This window comes from Nyctibius grandis, chromosome 4 (genome assembly GCF_013368605.1).
Source record: "Nyctibius grandis isolate bNycGra1 chromosome 4, bNycGra1.pri, whole genome shotgun sequence".
In the NCBI taxonomy this organism is placed as follows: Eukaryota; Metazoa; Chordata; class Aves; order Nyctibiiformes; family Nyctibiidae; genus Nyctibius; species Nyctibius grandis.
The window spans coordinates 29,897,799-29,915,755 of record NC_090661.1 but is presented as its reverse complement, the minus strand read 5'-3'; the positions used below and the strand labels follow the sequence as shown (position 1 = coordinate 29,915,755).

Here is a 17,957-nt window from a genome sequence, read left to right as displayed (position 1 = left end):
GCATGTACAAGCACAGTAGCCTCACAGAAGCAATTCATTAACAACAGTCCAGATTCGCGGGAGAGGGCGAGGGGAAAAAGGTCTAATTCTTGAAAGGCAACTGTCCCATTTTAAAGAGGACAAAGCAAGCTGCCCCTGGTGTGGCCAAAGATGCTGAAATTTGCTTTGAACCAGAGATGAGAACTTCTCTTCATTTTAGGGCAGGTTTCTACAGTTTACAACACCGTAGGATTCTCCTCTAGAAAAGAACACACAAAGAAGGCCCAGAAATTCTCCTTCAGAGATTTGGGTAAAGCAAACTTCAAGGATCCAGCACCAGCAGAACCGGATTTATCTACTGGCAACCCAGCAGTTCAAATATTTCAGTGTCCCTGTACCCATTTCAAGCTGCATTTGGAATACAGCCCAATAGCATTAGCATTTATTCCTGGGAAAAATGAGTGAAGAACTGTACCTGCACAGAGCAGCAGAGCTTTGCACAAACTGCACATGTACCAAAAGGTACACTGGGTCTATAAAGAAGTGGATTCCTTCTATGTACCTACAGCTTTCTAAAGGCAACTACCATTGTAGCGTCCAAGTACAGTGATCAGTTAGTTAAGAAAAATATCCTCTGAAATAAGGCAGGAATACCTGTTACCTTACAAATTAGGATTTCACTGTCCATGTAGCCACCAATTCTAATCTGGCCGCAATGGTCATAAGTCTTGAAAAGATCCCAGTTCAGAACAGCATTTTGCCTCATTCACCGGCGGTCATCTACTAAGATCTGCCTCTCGCAATTCAGTCCTGTACCCCACTGACCAAAACCCTCCATTTTAAAGAGGAAGAAAAGAGCAAGGCAACATCATGCCTGGTAAAGTTACACAATGTTTATCCTAAATGTTATTCTTCCATTGTGGGTTATATGCAGCTTAAGGTAAACGGAAATTGTTCTAAGCTGATAATTTATTATGTTGTACAGTAATTTATCTATATAATCATGGAAAATGATGATTAAAACTTTCCAAGAGACTCCACATGTGGATGGGTTGGAAACCACTTAGCCTTGCAGCCTATCTACTGGAACTGGAAAGAGGTATTTGGGAGCAAACCAACAACAACTTCTGGAAAAGAAAAATCCTCACTCTTTCAGCTTCCAGTGGGATTTACTACTCAGTTGTGCGAGACAGCTCCACACGTGCTGAGCAGACTCCTGGCTGGATTAAAACTGATTGACTCATTTCCCGCTGTGCTCCTCCCCATCCTCCCTTCTCTGTGACACAGACCGTGGTCACTGCCCTGCCTGTGCAGGACCTCACACTTACCTCCCTGGATCAGTGGACGGGGAGCCAGGAGGGGTATAACTCAAAAGGGCTGACAGAGTTAAGAAGCCTTCACTCAGTACTGCAAGACAGCCAAGGACAAGAGGTGGAACAGGGGGAGACACAGTGAAATGAAAAGAGGAGACGGTGGCTCAATTCTGCTGCGGTACAGGCTGACACACGAGGGGCTGCTGCGCTGACATCCAACATGCATGGCACACTAGCAGTAAAACAAGATTTGACCCAGACAGCTGTGCAGTTTTCTGATTTTGAACACATCACACTGCTATTCACTTCTGAATATTAGTTGTCCTATCTCAAAAAAACCTCCAGGTGATAAAGCAGGAACAAGTCTAGCTCTTCAACAAGATCTTGTGGCAAAAAGCAGCAGGAGAAAAGACTTAATATCTTCATCTTAACTTTGATCATATAGCTCCTTCTTTTGTTGTCCCTCCCTTCTCATGTACAAACAAGGGTGATTCATTCTGAAATGGTACAGAATATTGGGACATCAAAATAAGTTCTTCATCAAATGTACCATGCACACACAGAGCTAGCCATGGGACTGTGTCTGTACTGGCTACAGCAATTTCTGAGAGAAACCCAAAGAAATTAATTTCACTAAATCTCAGAGAGGATTGCTATATTAAAACCGTGTCTGCCTTTAGCAGGAGTTGCTGTATGTAAAGAGCTACGCTAGAGAGCTGAAGGGAAGGGAAGAACATGCAAGCTGAGACAAATCAACTCATTACACGTGCTACATATCAAAGACCAATTTCCCCAGCAAGGAACACTAATGTGAAAAACCCCTGACTTCTATCAGAGTGGCTGGGAATTGACGAGCAGAGCTAGAGAGAGGCTTAAGCTTGCCAGAACATAACAAAACACAGTTTAAAAGACATTACACACTGAACAGCATGAAGCACTACGTTCCTGCTCCTAAGGAACAAAAAGCAGAGGCTGCTGCCTCAAGCAGGCAAGTGACTCACATGAAGACAAGGTTCCCAACCAGCTATCATGGCCAACTGAGAGCCAAGGAAAGAATAAAGAGAAGCAAAATAAATCAGTCAGTCGTCACACCAACCTACAAGGCTTAAAAAATAACAGCAAACACAACCCCAAAACAGATAAGCTGACTCAAGCTATCTGAGCAGCTGACCTAGAATTTAAATAAATAGACATCCCCCCCTTTTTCATTTTTCCCTTTTTTAATGCTAGTCATCCTCAGAGGATTTTCTTAGCTTTGTTTCCCTTTTTGTTTCTAGGAAACAGGACCTCAGCTAGCTACTGCAAAAAAAAAAGAGAATAAACCAAAATGAGAGAAGGGCAGGGAAAAAGCAAAGGGGAGAAAAAACTGAAAGGAAAGGAGGACAGAGCATCAGACCTGCCACAAGAACTAAAAAATTCAGTACATTTCTGTCCCACTCACTCCTCCCACAAGACCGACTTTGTTACTTACTGCATAACCCTAACACAGATCAAATTAAGCAACTGTGGATGTATTTCACTTGCCAGCATAAGAACAGGTGAGTGCAGGCAGCAGTTGTTAAGACATTTGGAGAGGATGTCATTTTCTCTCCTGTGTTGTCTTATCTCCCAAGACAACAGCCTTATGTGAAAGCGGAGGCATAGAACATCTGCAGCACCCAGTGCCTTTAGCCTTTATGGCAGACATGAAGACAAAGGCTCCTGCAACACTAGCAGACCACCAAAATAATACCAGGGTCAGCAAAGCTGCTGTCACACACTGCGGGAGCAAAAGCCTCATTAGGGTCAAAGAAGAGAAAGGATAAAAGGTTTAAAATCCAGTGAGAAGGAAAGAAAGTAATAATGTAACACTCAGTTCTTTGGCACCACTGTGGAGTTGGAATGAGCTTGGGTTGCCTTGGGAACTGCTTCTTTCAGGAGGTCCAGAATCTTCTCAGGAGATTCAGAAACTCCAGGAAAGAGAAAATCCAGAAAAGCAATTGTTTGTTTGGTTTTTTTTTTTAATTACTTTAGGCAAACCAGAGACCAGAGTTAAGATTCTGCTCAAAGAACACCAAAGCTTCTCATGCACAAGTCCTCATTCACATACGCATTTGTATGCCTGGTGTGGGTGAAGTCAGGACGCCTGGGGCAACTGTTTTGATCTCAACCAAATGAATCCAGGTATGTTGAAAGTGTTCTTAGGAAAGTAAGAGTTGTTATGTAAATTCAGCTTTTACAGGTAGGACAGACTGGAAGAGCAAAGCATCTGCATGTCAGGATTGTAAAACCTCAGTAGATGAGCAGAGGGCTGAGGAAATCACTGGAGTACCTGGAGCACAGCTGAAGGTGACCAAGTTGCATGGACAGGTCATGAACCAACTGTGCATGAGCCATACCCAGTCTGCTACATCAGCCTCATATAAGAAGCTTTGGTGTCCAGTAAATTCAAAAAAATAGAAACAAAAATAAACAAAAAAAAAGCACCCATGTACCAGAAATGCCAGGATTCTTGCAAATCAAGAGAAATTCATTGGAAACAAGAAAAAAATAAAAACCAAAAACCAACAACAAACTGAACTTCCATCAACTTAGTAAGGCCTGCACCAGTACCCCTCTCGTGTTTTGACTCCTTAACTAATGCAAGTTTTGTTAGAGATTGTCTTGACTGCAGCAAATCACAACAGCATCACAAAACAGGCCAGTCGTGGCACAAAAGCAGCAAGTCATATAAGCCATTAAACTGTTACAACACACATCTGGTATATTCCATAGGTTTCCTGACCAGGCCATGAGATGCTATCACCAACAAGTAAGAACAGGAATTCCCCTGTAAAGCCCTAAGGAACCACATAACCTTTTAATTACCCAAAAGAATCCCCAGGTGTCCTCATGCTTGATTAAATCAATGTTAGGCATGCACAAGCTCATCAGAGGACATCGCTATTAACAAACCTAATCTATCTTTAGCTATGCAAGAGCCCAAAACATCTGTTTACTGCACTTGATTTCTTCTCTCTCTCCTTGCCCTCTTCAAGCACGAACATATTCAGCATCAGAAAAGATGCAGAGGAAGAGGCAACACACACTTGAATATATTTGCCTGGCTCCAAAGAGTTCAAGCATAAAGGATGCTGTCAAGCACAGATGCAGATCTCAGATTGTCTGCAGTTTAACAGGCTGCACACTGACAGAAAAAGAGGCAATGGGCAGAAATTAAAACACATGAAATTCCATTTGAACACAAAGGAAAAAGAAAAGAAAAAACCAAACGCCTCACCTCTTTTTTTTTATTGTTACTGTGAGAGTAGTCAAACAGTGGAATGTGCTGCCTGGAGAGGTTGTGGATTCTCCATCTTTGGAGATATTCAAAAGCTGCCTGGCCATGGTCCTGGGCAACCTGTGCTAGGTGACCCTGCTTCAGCATGGGGGTTGGTCTAGATGATCTCAAGAGGTTCCTCCCAACCACGATTCTGTGATTCTGTGAACTACAATATCGCCAGGATGGGCAGAAGTTTCTAGCCAGTTTTACTGACCCCATCTCTCATTTTGGCCACAAACACAGAATACTTAAGTGTTGCTAGCCTGTTTCTTGTTTGCTTCGAAACGTCATCTATAATTGTTGTGGAAGTTCCTTTCTTCTAATTCCAGCTTTCATGGCTTAAGAGTATGCCTATGCAATGCCACCTGGAGATACTGCCCTTCCTCTTCTCCTTTAGCTTGCTGACCAGCAGAATAAAAAAGTCCAGAGGAAGAGCCAAGCTCATATGGACTTCTGCAACCAGCCAGCTGGAGTATCCCCACATAGTGCTACATTAGGCAGTGAAGGCTTTTCCTGAAGTTACTCTTCTGTCTTACCGATCTATTCCCACTACAGTATCACATCTTTTCATCTGAGTCATAGATATACCCCATCTCAACAGCCACACTTTCAATGGCAGGATAAAATGTTTTTCCTCCTCAGCTTTTTCAAAATGCCATCCACTATGAGACCTCTACCTGCATCTTTCACAGTTACTTTAAAATTTTTCAGGGGCTACATTCTTTCAGACAAGTCCCATTCCACAGACCAGCAACTCCAACATGCTCTGCTCCTCCATAGGCACGTGGCCTTTGGGCAAGCTCTACCTTCATCAAGATCAGGATCTGGCCCCAGATGTCTATGATTTTGCTAAACGTGCAACTCACAAAGCCACTACTCCATCCCTCAGCTATCTCCCTCTAGGTAGCTCTTTTGCTGTCCATCGAAGTCTCCTTATGGATATCTCTATCTGGACTTAGACTGCAGTTGCTAAATGTGTTGCACTCCAGAGAATCCACATACAAGCAGCTGTAAGCCTGAAACCTTTCTCTGCATTTGGCTGAGGAATATGGTAAGTCATAAATTGCAGGGCATATAGAAAAAGCTTTTGTTGATTCATTGAAAGCATCACCTGCTCCATTAGGTACTTACTGGCTTGAGAATTGCGTTGAGTTATGTGTAAGTAAGTTCACCACACTACAGAGCATAGTTAAAAAGTCCACAATGTATTTAACTCCCAGCTTAGAGCAAGAAGGAGAGGAGTTCCATTAAAATGGATCCCATTAAAACTTGACAGGTAAAATGCAATCCCTCCCCCTTGCCAATTACACTAACAGTGCTGAGTCTCATCATTCTGTAGTGTTAAATGACTAAAGAACAGAAAATAGCCTCGCTATAGAAGACTATAGGGGTCTTCTGATCTTTATGTTGATGCATCAATCCTGGTTTATCTTAGCTTTGAAGAACATGGTTAGTGACTCACCCTGCCGGATAAGCAACGAGGCCAGTTCTGGGGTCGCAGGCTAATCCTCTGCCTCCCGACACAGTTATCCCCAACACCTTCTCCAAAGTCACCTAGTGCGTATGAAAAAGAAAACAAGAAGTATCATGAAATATGAGTGCAGTTCAAATGGACCCATACACAGATGCAGATGGTCTGGTTCACACTGTCACTGAGAAGAATCACAGCTCCTAAAAATTCATTGACAAGCACCCAGGTACAGAAGCAACCCTCCTCAGTTTTCAGCACAGGCACAGTAAAATACTGCCAGGGTACAGAGAAGGAGTTATCAATCCACTGATTATTTGTCTACGCCAGAGCATTGCAAAGCATTACAAAGACAAAGGATTGCAAGCAGCAGATAGTACTAGTGAGAAGCTGGGGTGCACATCCACCACCCACCAATTTCTATCCTCCCAGCAAGAGCAGCAAACCACTTTCTCCAGAGCTCTTTCCCAAAAATCATTTCCAGGTTGACCCGTTCTCTTTATCTCCAGGCTGGTTCAGCCTGGTCCCAGCCCTGTATTCCTAGGAACTGAATAGTCAGTTTTTCCCACAGTGCTTCAATTGGAAACCACATCCAGTGGACCAGGGCATCCCTCCCGAGGAATCTCAAGAGAGAGAACAGCTTACATGACTGGGTTCTCAAGCCTGCATACCAATGACCCATGCAAGAGATAGTAATTCAAAATGCTTGCTTTCACCCTGGAGCAAAGATCTCAACTATTTTTAGGAAAAGAAAAGAAATGCAACTGGGAAGAGCTACTTGGAAGATACAGAGATTCATAGTCAGGCCTCTGTGGCAAGAAGCCAGGAAAAGCAAAAACAAAAGGGGAAGGGAGTGGGACAGATGGACACGACACAATATTTTTGGGAATGCTCCCTGGCAGAGAAAGCATCAGAATTTAGCAATTACCCCAAAGCAAAAGGTTACAGTGGGATTACACTGCACAAAATCTGGTCTGTGGCATGACTCAACCTCTGAGCACAAACCAGTTCTCAGCCCTGGAGTTGTTTTGACCGACATAAAATTACTCTCTTTCCTTTACATTTGCACAGCTTGACTTTATTTATTATATATTTGATTCATACATTCTTCCTCAGCATTGCTGTCCCTGCCAAACTCATGGATTTTACTGGGTCACAGTCTTCTGTTTTTAATTATCACCGTCTAAGTTATATTTGGTTAAGGCCTTAAGGGCATGGACGTGGCATAAGAAGTTACTATTGTAAAAATTACTACTATCTTTAATAGCTGCCCTGAAGACGAACATCTTGTATTTATAGCAACGTGGCACACAAAAGGCAAGGGCAGGGCAGGTTCCCCACGCCACCCTGACCACACAGCTCACCAGACTTGAGGAGGCTGTAGGGTGAAGAAATGAGGTCTCACTGAGCTCATGGCCCAGGTTACTAGAGAAGGTTACAGAAGTAATCCCACACAGAGAACCACCTTGTTTCAACAGGTAAAGCAGGGCTGAGGTGCTGCGGCTTAAAGTGAGCCATTCATGCTTCAGCTAGTTCAAATTTGGCCTGCCTTCAAACCAGTGACATAGAAAGTGGAGGATTTCATATCCCAGTCTCTGGAACAACTGGGTCTTTTTTTCCCTTTTAGTAATAATATACCTCATATGCTTTGAGACAGTATGACAGAACACCAAATTGTCCCCTTCCCTTGCGAAATGAGTATCTCTGGAAACATGGCTTTTACAAAACTCTAATGGATTTTTTTAAGTATAAGAACCTACAATTAAAAATGCATTTACAAATCCACTGGTAAAGAAAGGAAATAGTTTTGTTCCAACTTAATGATGGACCAAAAATGTTGGGGGAGAAGGAATGAGGGAGGCTAGGAGGATATCTACTCTTCCAGGCTCGTTAACAATACTTCAAAACATATTTATTTTTAAAGCAGTCTCACAAATGCACAGAAAGAAGGACCCAATGCTTCTACTGCTGAAATTACAGCTCATATCAGCAGTTCCCAACCCATCAAACTAAGAGAGGTTTAAATTCCTATAGAAACCGCATTCTTGACAGGGAAGGAGGAAGTGGAAGAGACATGTGCCATTCAAGTGCTCCAATCTAGATAAGGCATCAATTACTTGACGCTGTCAGCAAACATCAATTTAGCAATGCTGTGCTTAAGCTGCTCGGCACAGGCTTAGCTCAGGCTGGCTGTAATTGCAGCTATCCTGAAAGGCACTACTTGACCTTGGGTATGCAGCTATTCAGCAGCAATGTCACCAACAGGTACATTTTTGCTCTGCGAGGATGTATATCGCACCTCTCAGTGTGCAGCCTTACACCACTCCTGAGCTGATCTTACAGCTGCCTGCTCTGGAGGGGGATAGTTCCTTCCTCCCTCATCCCACTCATCCCAATGACACCCCCGGCCCTTTCCCTTGTGCCAGCACTGGCATGGCAACTGCCTGCCCGGCAGGCCAAAGCAGCAGAAAACCATGTTGTAGTTTTTGTTTTCTGTTTGCCAGCCTGGGGAAGCCACAGGCAGCTCAGAGACAGGGAAAAGAAAAACTGTCCCCTTTCACTGGCAACTACATCAATCCAGCTGTACCTCCAAAACCCACCCTGTACTCGGTGGTGTGGAAAAATCTGCCCCCTCCTTGTCTTTAAGAGGGAGAGAAACCAAACGAGCAGTAACTGAATCATCTTGGCACTCTCACCCCACCAACAGCAAAATGTCACACTTGCTCCAGCTTCCTCTCTCGCTCCAGGTCTGTGGAGGCCCCATGCTGCTCTGCCAATAGACTGACTGTGGCATTGCTAGGAGGTGGTAAGTCTACCTGTCTCCTATGGTCAGCACACAGCTTGACACAAAAGGAGCAGCTCAGTCTTCAGGTCCAATTATTCTACTGCCAGGGAGCATCTTCTGGCCTCCAACAGATCACTCATTCCATTAGAAAAAGACAACAGCTATCAAGGCCATACCACTGGTGTTGATAGACCTAGTGCCACAGAAAGAGATATCTGTGTCCAGAGACTCATAACTAACCTTCTGAAAAAGACTCCCCCTCCTTTGCTCCTAGTCTTAGCTTTAAAACCTTCCTAATGTAAAGAATCTGAAAGGCAACCCCATAAGCCTATTCAATGGATGCTCTTACAACAATTCCACGTGATAATCCTTGAGTATTAAAACCAACTTGCTCTGAAAAGGAGTACATGCAAGTTTAAAATTTGGTCTCATGACACTTGTGAGCTCCACTCGCACCACCCTGCCCACAACACACCACAGCTTTATCCCCATGACCAACCTCCAGACTAGGTGACATAAAAGCAAGAGATAGTCAGTCACTTGTCACAAAACTTGACAGAAGAATGAAAAACATTTCAGAGAGAAAAAACAATAGGTAAAAACGCAGTATAAACTGGATTCCTCTCAACTTGCCAGCTAAAACCAAGAAATGATTAACATAGTTAATTAGGGCAGGAGTACACCAACTTTAACTTCCTAACCTGGAACTAAGATTTGTCAGCAAAGGGCAAATTTGCTGCTACAGGTCTGCCATTATCCCACCTCTGAAGTTATGACTTACAAGGTAGGAACCCACCTCCTCACGTGGCAACCGCAGTTTCCCAGTCCTACACAGCCATAACCACTGCCATTTGTACAAGTCTCCCAGGTGGTACTTCAGCACCTCCCAATCAGAACTAAATTCCCTGACACACCTTTTCAGGTCTGATCTGAGCTAACCACAGGACCTGGAGAGTCCCCCTGCAGATCTGAGACACCGTGTTCGTTACCAATAGCTCCTACGTTGGCCCAATTTGCTTCCCACAGTCATCAGACACATTACTGCTTGCTCAGGCCTTCACAGGCAATCAATGGGCTACCTCATCACTCTCATCCAAGCCTGGAAACAACTGTAAGATTAAACCTGTCATTTTGTGCACCTAAATTAGAGGTGCAGAGAAGGGGCTGGCTACCCACATTTGTTATTTCATCTCAAGGCTTCTATTAATAGTACTTGGCACTTTCAGTCAAGGTTCTATATGCAATTTGCAAGCATTATCGAATTGATTCACACACAACATGCTTCTGCAGCTCACTTTGCATTGCCACTACACTACCTGTAACCACCCCATCTCCATTCCTTTAAGGTCCACTTTTTTTCAAATTTGGAAGCTAAATACACACTCTTAGGCACCAAAACCAGAATCAGCTGAGCAGCTAACACCTGTCTTGCAAAACCTGATATTCACCCATTTTTACAGGCTTAAATCTAAATTTGGCTGCTTGGAGTTGCACAAATGTGTAAAGAAATTTTAGTGCCTAAGCAGATCACTTACTCTCTTCCTTCCACATCAGATCCCAAGATGGCCAGATAGTTCCCACACCTGGTAGGACCAGCCCAGCAGAGTCCTGAATTGCAGGACTTCAGGTACCAACAGATATTCATGGCAGCCAGGCCTTTCCAGGGAGAGGGGCCTTGCTGCAGCCCAATTCCACCTGGAAGCCAAAGGGCAGGTCTTCGTGGGTCCTTGCTTCCCTCAGGCACAGTCCCACAAAGCATGAGGGGAAAGCCCACACTTGCATGACAAAGCCATGCCACCTCTGCCTTACTACTGAGGTGCAGATAGTCCTTTTGGCAAGGCTGGTCTAAACAGCCCCTGCCAGCCTTGTTTGTCTTTTCTGAAAACACGATGTATGACCAGCTGCTCCCAGCTCTCAGAGAGTGAGTTTCGTACTTGCGTGAGCTCTTTCTGTTGTTTTGAGGAAGTTACCACAAGCAATTGTTTCCACATGCTAAAAGGACAACACAGAAATCCTTGAAGGATCAGCACAACTTCACCCCCTGCAAACACTCTCCTCCTTCCCATCGTTTGCATCCCTTTGGGACCGTCTACACTGCAAAGCCACACAGGAGGTATAGGAGGCAAACACTGTGGCCTGCACATCTAGGCAGTGTGCTGTTAGAAAGCAGTAGTAAACACACCCAGCACAGTAATATTTTCCACCAAAATGGGTGCCAAAGGGGACAACCCAGTCACAGTGACAGTCCTGCCTGACCTGAGCTCACAGGCGCTCTCTCTACAGCTGCACTGTTTTACTACTGAGCCACCACTGCTGGGGAGGAGGTCCTGTGACTATGCCTGCTTGCCCACCAGCAGACTTCTGCAGCCTGGCTTCACCTTAAAGAAAGAGAGAAAAAGAAAATTTCAAGAGAAAGCCATTTTTAACACCAGGCATCCCTCAAAGAGTTTCAACTGTAGGCTGAATGATGCTGCTACTCATTCCCATCACCCTCCCTAGGCTAGCAAAAGACTAAGTAGGAATTCAATAGTATTTCAGCCCCTCTCCCCCATGCTCATATGCTCAAGAAATTAAAGAGTTTTCTGACTCTATCACCTTAGCTCCTGCCTTCTAATACTATTCACATTCTCTTCTGGGCCCAAAACTTCATAATTCTCTACAAATGCAATTTATTTAAGCATGGAAATAAAGAAGCAAAGCATTTCAGAGAACACATGCAACTCTCCAGTGCTCAAAAAGACCACCGAGGGGAGAAAAATGATGTTACTGTACAGGGCTGCCCACATGTCCCAGTACCTATGGCATTAGGCAGGAGGCTACAGCCTGGGAAAACCATGTCCAGCAAGCAGATGTGTCTGTTCCAGACTTCATGAGATATTGGCCATCTTGGATCAGATATCAGTATCTAGCCCTGGTTCCTGTTTCCATTTGCAGCCATAAGGGAAGGAGAAAAGTCAGGAAGAAGAGCATCATAAATAAATGTATGGATAAAGTTTAAGAGAAGGGAAAGCAAATTTGATTCTTTCTCACCTCCTGTCAATCTCCCAGTCTCAAAATAGATTCTCAGTTTTTAACCTATTTCAGTAGAGTTCTCTACCATGAACTTATCCACTATGACTTTAAAAGCTTAGCATTCACAACATCTTTTGGCAAGGAACTCCATCAATCTGGTACATGTTGCAAGAAGAACCATCTTTCACTTCTTGTTTTAAATCTGACTTATATTAGTTTCATTTGATGTGCCCTAGTTCTTGTACAGGAAGAGAGAGTGAATAGTCAATCCCCACATACCATCTTTAGGTGGCTCATGATTTTGTCAGGAGCCATGCTATCACCCTCAAGTCATCGTGTTCCAAGTACAAGAGTCTTCACTTACTCAGTTTATGGCTCTCCTGAAAGCCAGTTCACATCTTTGATCAGCTGTGATGCTCTTCTGTGAACCACCTTCCAGGTCCACTATATCCTTCCCAAGATGAAAGATGAAACACCAAGAGTACACACAGCTTTCAAGGTGTGGTCACAGCAAGTGTTTACAGAGCAGAATAATAGTCTTCTGTTTTGTCTTCCATTATTTTTTTACACTCAATCTGCCTTTTTGACATCTAAGATCATTTACAGACAGCAGTGAAGAGGTCACCCTGCTCAACAAAGTCACAGATAAGAACAGCTGCTTTGCACTTGGAAACTTATCCCCCATTCTCTCCTCTCTGCACCCCTATGGAAAGGGAAATTCTGCTCTTGAACCAACAGCTTGATTTCATCTTCCCCCTTGCTCTCCATGCCTTTGTGAGCACTTATTTATGAAGAAGAGCATCCTTAGAGGGAGTTCTTGCAGCACAATTATTCCATTCCACTCCAGAATGGCTACTTCAATAAATGTCCACATGCAGACAAGTTCTGTTTTAAAAGCCTTCCCACGGGCCTGTGTATAACACAGTTAACATTCGAATCCATTTAATTAACTAGACACATCGAGTCAGCGTGAAAAGACAACATCCATCAGAGTTCATCTATCATCCACTGCACAATGTCCATACCCTCATCCCTCTCCTGCCTGAATATGGGCATATTAATAATGTATGTGTAAAGGCACGCGTTCCTGAGAAAGTGGTGGACACAGAAATCCCAGAGATCCATAACTGATGAGGGTTCCTTTGGAAAGCCTTCCCTAGCACATCAAGTAATCTGTTACTACCTTATCTGAAGAGTGGCTACATAATCATCTGCTCTTTCACCTTAAAAAAATGCTTTTACAGCTCGACTTGAGACCCCAATACTCTTTCGTCCTGGCAATACACTGACACAGGGAGCTCCAAAATCAGGCCTGAGTTTCACAATGGCACTGTGCTTTTCACATCCACCTCCCTATATTCTGCTCCCACAGTTTTCAGCACCGCTGCGCACACTCCAACGTGTGTTCCGTGCTGCAACACAGCAAAGTTGTATCAATGCACTCTGGCATCCGATACATGAAAATGCATCGTAGCTGTACATTGTCGGCATCAGCATTTAAGAAATAGCTGTCTACTCCTTACACAAGCGAAATTTGATACGGAGCGCCAGATCTCACAGCTGGCCCTGTTTGTACATCTCTCCTGCTGCCCCTGAGCCCCACTGCACAAAAGCACGTTTAACCTCCAGGGACCAGCGCACACGTTGTAAACTCTAATCCACCGTCTGAACGTGCTGTTTGATCTCCTGTTACTGCTGCAGAAAAACAAAGGCTTGAAGTCTTACATTTAGCTCCGCTGTGCTTCGTTTGGCACATTAAACACAGAATACTAATTACAGTATACTATTCTACTTAAGGGGCTGTCAGCATTTCCACTGCAAAGCCTTCATTTCAGGGCTTTGTAACACAGCTGTGAAATACTCATTTTGCACTTGAGCTTGACTTGCAAAGCTCTGGTTTTGGCCCAGGTTCCTCTGCCTGTTTGTTTTTTTGGGAGTTGGGGTTATTGTTGTTGGTCTGGCAGGGAGAGGGCTGAAAACGGGTGGATGGAATTAACTGCAGGGGTTGTTTGACTTACAAGAGCACACAAACAACAAAACCACTCAGCTCCACAGCTGGTTTCTGTTCCTCACCTCCCCAGTGCCTCCCCCTGGTTTTGTATGTGCACATAGGATACGCACTTTTAAAAATTGTTTTTAATATTTTTTTTAAAAGAGGCTTTTCTGTCTTCTCCCTCCTCTCCAGCCTGAGCCTTCCATCCCTCAGCATCCAGTGCTAGCAAAGAGTACTGTCTTGACAAGCCTGGAGACTGAAAATATTCTACCTGCAAAAGCAACAGTAGTAAGCCAAGTTCCAACATAACAAATTCAGAACGTCTCTGGCTTGACAGAGCAGTCTCCATATCTCTCACGGCAAGTCTCACAAGCCTTGCTCACTGGTACCATTGCAGATTCACATCTGTTGCCTAACTGACCCTCTAGGAACTACTCCAAGACCATCAAACTGGTTTCATGCAATCCACCACACAGACTTGTTGCAACATTTCAAAGTGTTTCCAGCCAATGCTCAATTTGAAGCAGCATTCATAGGATGAAAGAATTCAGGGCTATGTCTGACCACTGAACAAATCCTCACATTTTAATCAATTTAAAAACAAAAAAAAAAAAACAACCCAAAGACTCAACCAGAACATCATCACCTGCAACAATCAGTTGCCAATTCTAGGCAATTTGATTTCAAGATAACCACTTTAAGAACATCAGGGAATGATCTCCCACAACACAAATTATGAATGATGCACCTTGGCAGAAGAGTGGCAAGGGCAGAAACCGACTTGCCCAAAGATTTTGAATCGCTGAGTTAAGGGAAGCATTGCACTACATTAGTAAACCTGCACAAAAGCAGAGGTGGGATGGGTGGGTGTTCTGATGGAAATGCTGAGCCTCAGCTCTAATGGCTCTGCCATGTGTCACTACAATGGCTGCACAGGGGTGTCCACACAGTTACTAAAAATGATCCAGGCAGTTGAGAGAACAGAGAACAAAACAAGGACGGAGGTGGAAGAAAGGGAACGTGAGCAACCCAGGGTCCCTGCAGGCTGTCTTTCCACATGCGCCTGCAAGCAGTGTGCGTGCGTTCGTCCATCTCTCGGCACAGCCTCTCTTGCCTGCTCTCCCCTCCTGGCCTCCCCACCGTGCTGGCTGCTTTCAGTCCGATTACAGCTGTCAGGACTGCATTCCTGACCTGTCAGCCCCAGCTGTTGGGGGCTACGTGCTGAATCTGCACTCTGCCTTCTTTTCCATGCACCTGGAGTAAGGCAGTCCCAGGGATGCCATAAATACCGTTGCGTAGCCCCAGGGAAGTGGGTGGGAGGCTATTAAAAGCACCTCTACTAGGAATCATAGTGAGGGAATTCAGAACTGACAGCAGCACATATCTGCAGGTGTCCCTATGGCCTGCAAAAGAGAATACATAGAGGGTTAATTTCCTACCAGATTCTGCAGCATGACCTAGCCATCACTAAATAATTACCTTCTGTTTCTTCACTTAACACCAGCCTGATCCCCCAATTTTCTCTTTCCCACCCCCACACCAAGGTCCAATTCCTCCTAAAATACTGCAGGGATGAGGAGAGGTACATATAACCTTATCAACCCCCGCTAAAGACATGGCAAGCAGCAACTTCTTCTTCTCCCATCCAGCCATCATCCTCACCGTAAAAGCAGCCCCGACTCAGGTTTTCATGAGACTGCACAAAACCTTCAGAATATCTGAGCTTCAGAGATACAAATGTGGTGAAGGGACAAGGGGTGGAGTGTGTGTAAATTGTCCACCTTCGCTGGCGTTGTGATGATGCTATTTTGACTTTTGTGTGGGGAATTCTTTTTGTTGATGTAAGCGAAGTTTGTGAAGATTGTGTGATGAATGTATATTTCAAAAAAGAAAAAGGGACATCAAACAAGCTACAGGTTTGCTGGCACTTAAAGAGTCAATCCTGATTTATTCCAGAGTAAGCATCTGCACATGGAGTCAATCGGACTGCTCCACAGGCAGGCGAACCCTATGGGACGTAACAGACACACACATCCTGTGTGGGCAGGCTTCAAAGAAGGCATTCCTTGAGCTCTCAGGACCTGGAATTGTGCAGGATCACTTCTTCAAAAGGAACAGATTTTTCCAATTTGCAAATGTGCGTTACTTTTTCATAAGGAAAGAGAGCAGGCAAGATACCAGATTTTACGTAGGGGGTGCTTTTGCCCTCTCGTATAGGCAATTTGTCCAGTGATTTTTTTCTTTGTAGTAGAAAAAGGAACCAATTCACCTTCCCCTACACAGAGAACTATCTGTAAGAGGATTAGGTACAAGCGAGGACTTATAAGGCTCCCCCATCAATCTGTCCCAACAGTGGAGATCAAAGGAAGCAACTTCTGACTTTCTGGCAGTGTTATATATTGGTCTTCTCCAAATCTGTGCACAGGGCCTGAATATAGGCAAAGAAAGTGCTTCAGTGAGGAGTAGTAAAAAAAAAGTAAATACAGCTCCCTTGAGCAGCATTTCAGTTACTCATATAAGGGTTTGAAATCAAGCAGGAACAAACGGTTCTCTTGGCGTAAGGGTCACTGTTTATCATCGTTAATCATCACTTCCCAGATAGGAAAGGCTCTTTCCCCTCTGTTTCGCCCAGGCTTTAGCACCCACGAGAAGCGAGAGACAAGAACAAGGAAAAGAGCCAAACAGGGACTCAGGCACGGGCTGGCAAGGCTGCTCCCTCTGCAGCTCTGCCAAAGTCCCTCCCCACAGCCCCGGCCCTGAGCCGGGTCTGCTCCTAAATACAAATAGCTGACGGCTAAAAGGCCACAGCTTCGTGTTAGAGACAGGCACCTACTCCAAGGAAACCGTGGCAGCTCCACATAACTCCTGAGTCCAGAGAAGTCAAACACATGGGCTGTAATGCCGTTTCTAACACCGATACCACCGTGGCGAGGAGCTCCGTCCTAAATCACCTCCTGCTGAACTCTATAAACAATGCACATGTTCAAACTAAACTTGGACACAGCGAAGGCAGGCCGAAAGAGAGGGCACAGAAAGCCTTCCCCACAGTTAACCCTGCCAAGGGGAGCCACAGAAGGAAAGCCACATCTCAGTGCTTCAAGAAAAGCACCATGTTACAATCCCCTTCCCCTTCATTTCTCCTCACTGGGGTTTATTTTTGGTATAAACGGATCAGTGCACTGTCTGACAAGGCTTGGGTGGGGAACTTGGTGGTCGACCTTGAGTCCAAGAGTAGAAACACACAAGCTAGAGCTACGCAGGGTGAAGAAAAGCCTTTTGATCAGCCTGCCTGAGGTGACACTCATGATTCATTTGTGATTTCTTTATTCATGCATAACGCCCCATGCCAAATCAATCTATTTTTGTCCTTCACCACTGATTTGCAAGCAGTGCTGTCCTAAAAGTTATTGACTGACACTTCTAAATTGTGTCTCTAGATCTCATCCCTACCTACCTAGCCCTTGTTGCCATGAAGGCAACCACGCAGGTCTTTTGGAGAAGGGGACACCTCTAAATAGTGTATTTAAGTCCCCAGGAAAGATTTAAAGAGATTGTCTGTATGTAAAAGCCTCACCTTTTTATGCCCAGGCACCTTACATAAAGCAGGTATCTGTCCCCTCCATAGGAGGTTAGAGAGTTCGCCTCTCCCAGTGCCTGAAGACTCCTGCCTATAACACCTGAACCACTCCAGGACTATACACCTTGTCCTCCCATGCATGCATCTCCATGAGACTGCAGTGATGCTATGGGGGAAAGTAGATATTCACATCTTCAGGGGATTAGAAAATGGTTTTGTTCTAAGCTGATTTAAATTATATTAAAAAAACACTTATCAGCAATTTAAAAGATGCTAAGATTGGAATAAATACAACAGGAGGGACAGAGTGAGTACACAGCATTTATCACACAGACAACATCCCTACAGAAAGAGGCAGGTGGTGAAGAGATTAGCATTCAGTCTTTCCCTAAATATTGTCTGGACTATTTATTATTTGTTTCACAGTACTTGCAAGAAGTCCTAACAGACATGGAGGCCTCCTGTGCTTACAGCAGGTAGCAACATGTACTCTCACACAACATGCAATCTATAACCAGATATAAGAGGA

General features: G+C 44.4%; 1 protein-coding gene across 4 annotated transcripts in view; it reads right to left on the bottom strand.

The window, feature by feature from the left end:
- Positions 1-17,957, bottom strand: part of MAPKBP1 (mitogen-activated protein kinase binding protein 1) — a 103,716-nt gene that overhangs the window by 67,164 nt on the left and 18,595 nt on the right. For 2 of the 4 annotated variants that reach the window (XM_068397851.1, XM_068397855.1), the window contains exon 3: positions 6,056-6,147. In XM_068397851.1, coding sequence (XP_068253952.1) covers positions 6,056-6,147 — 92 coding nt within the window. Of the gene's footprint in view, positions 1-2,293; positions 2,330-6,055; positions 6,148-17,957 lie in introns of those variants that run through there. The other 2 variants (XM_068397852.1, XM_068397853.1) reach the window with 2 other exon arrangements.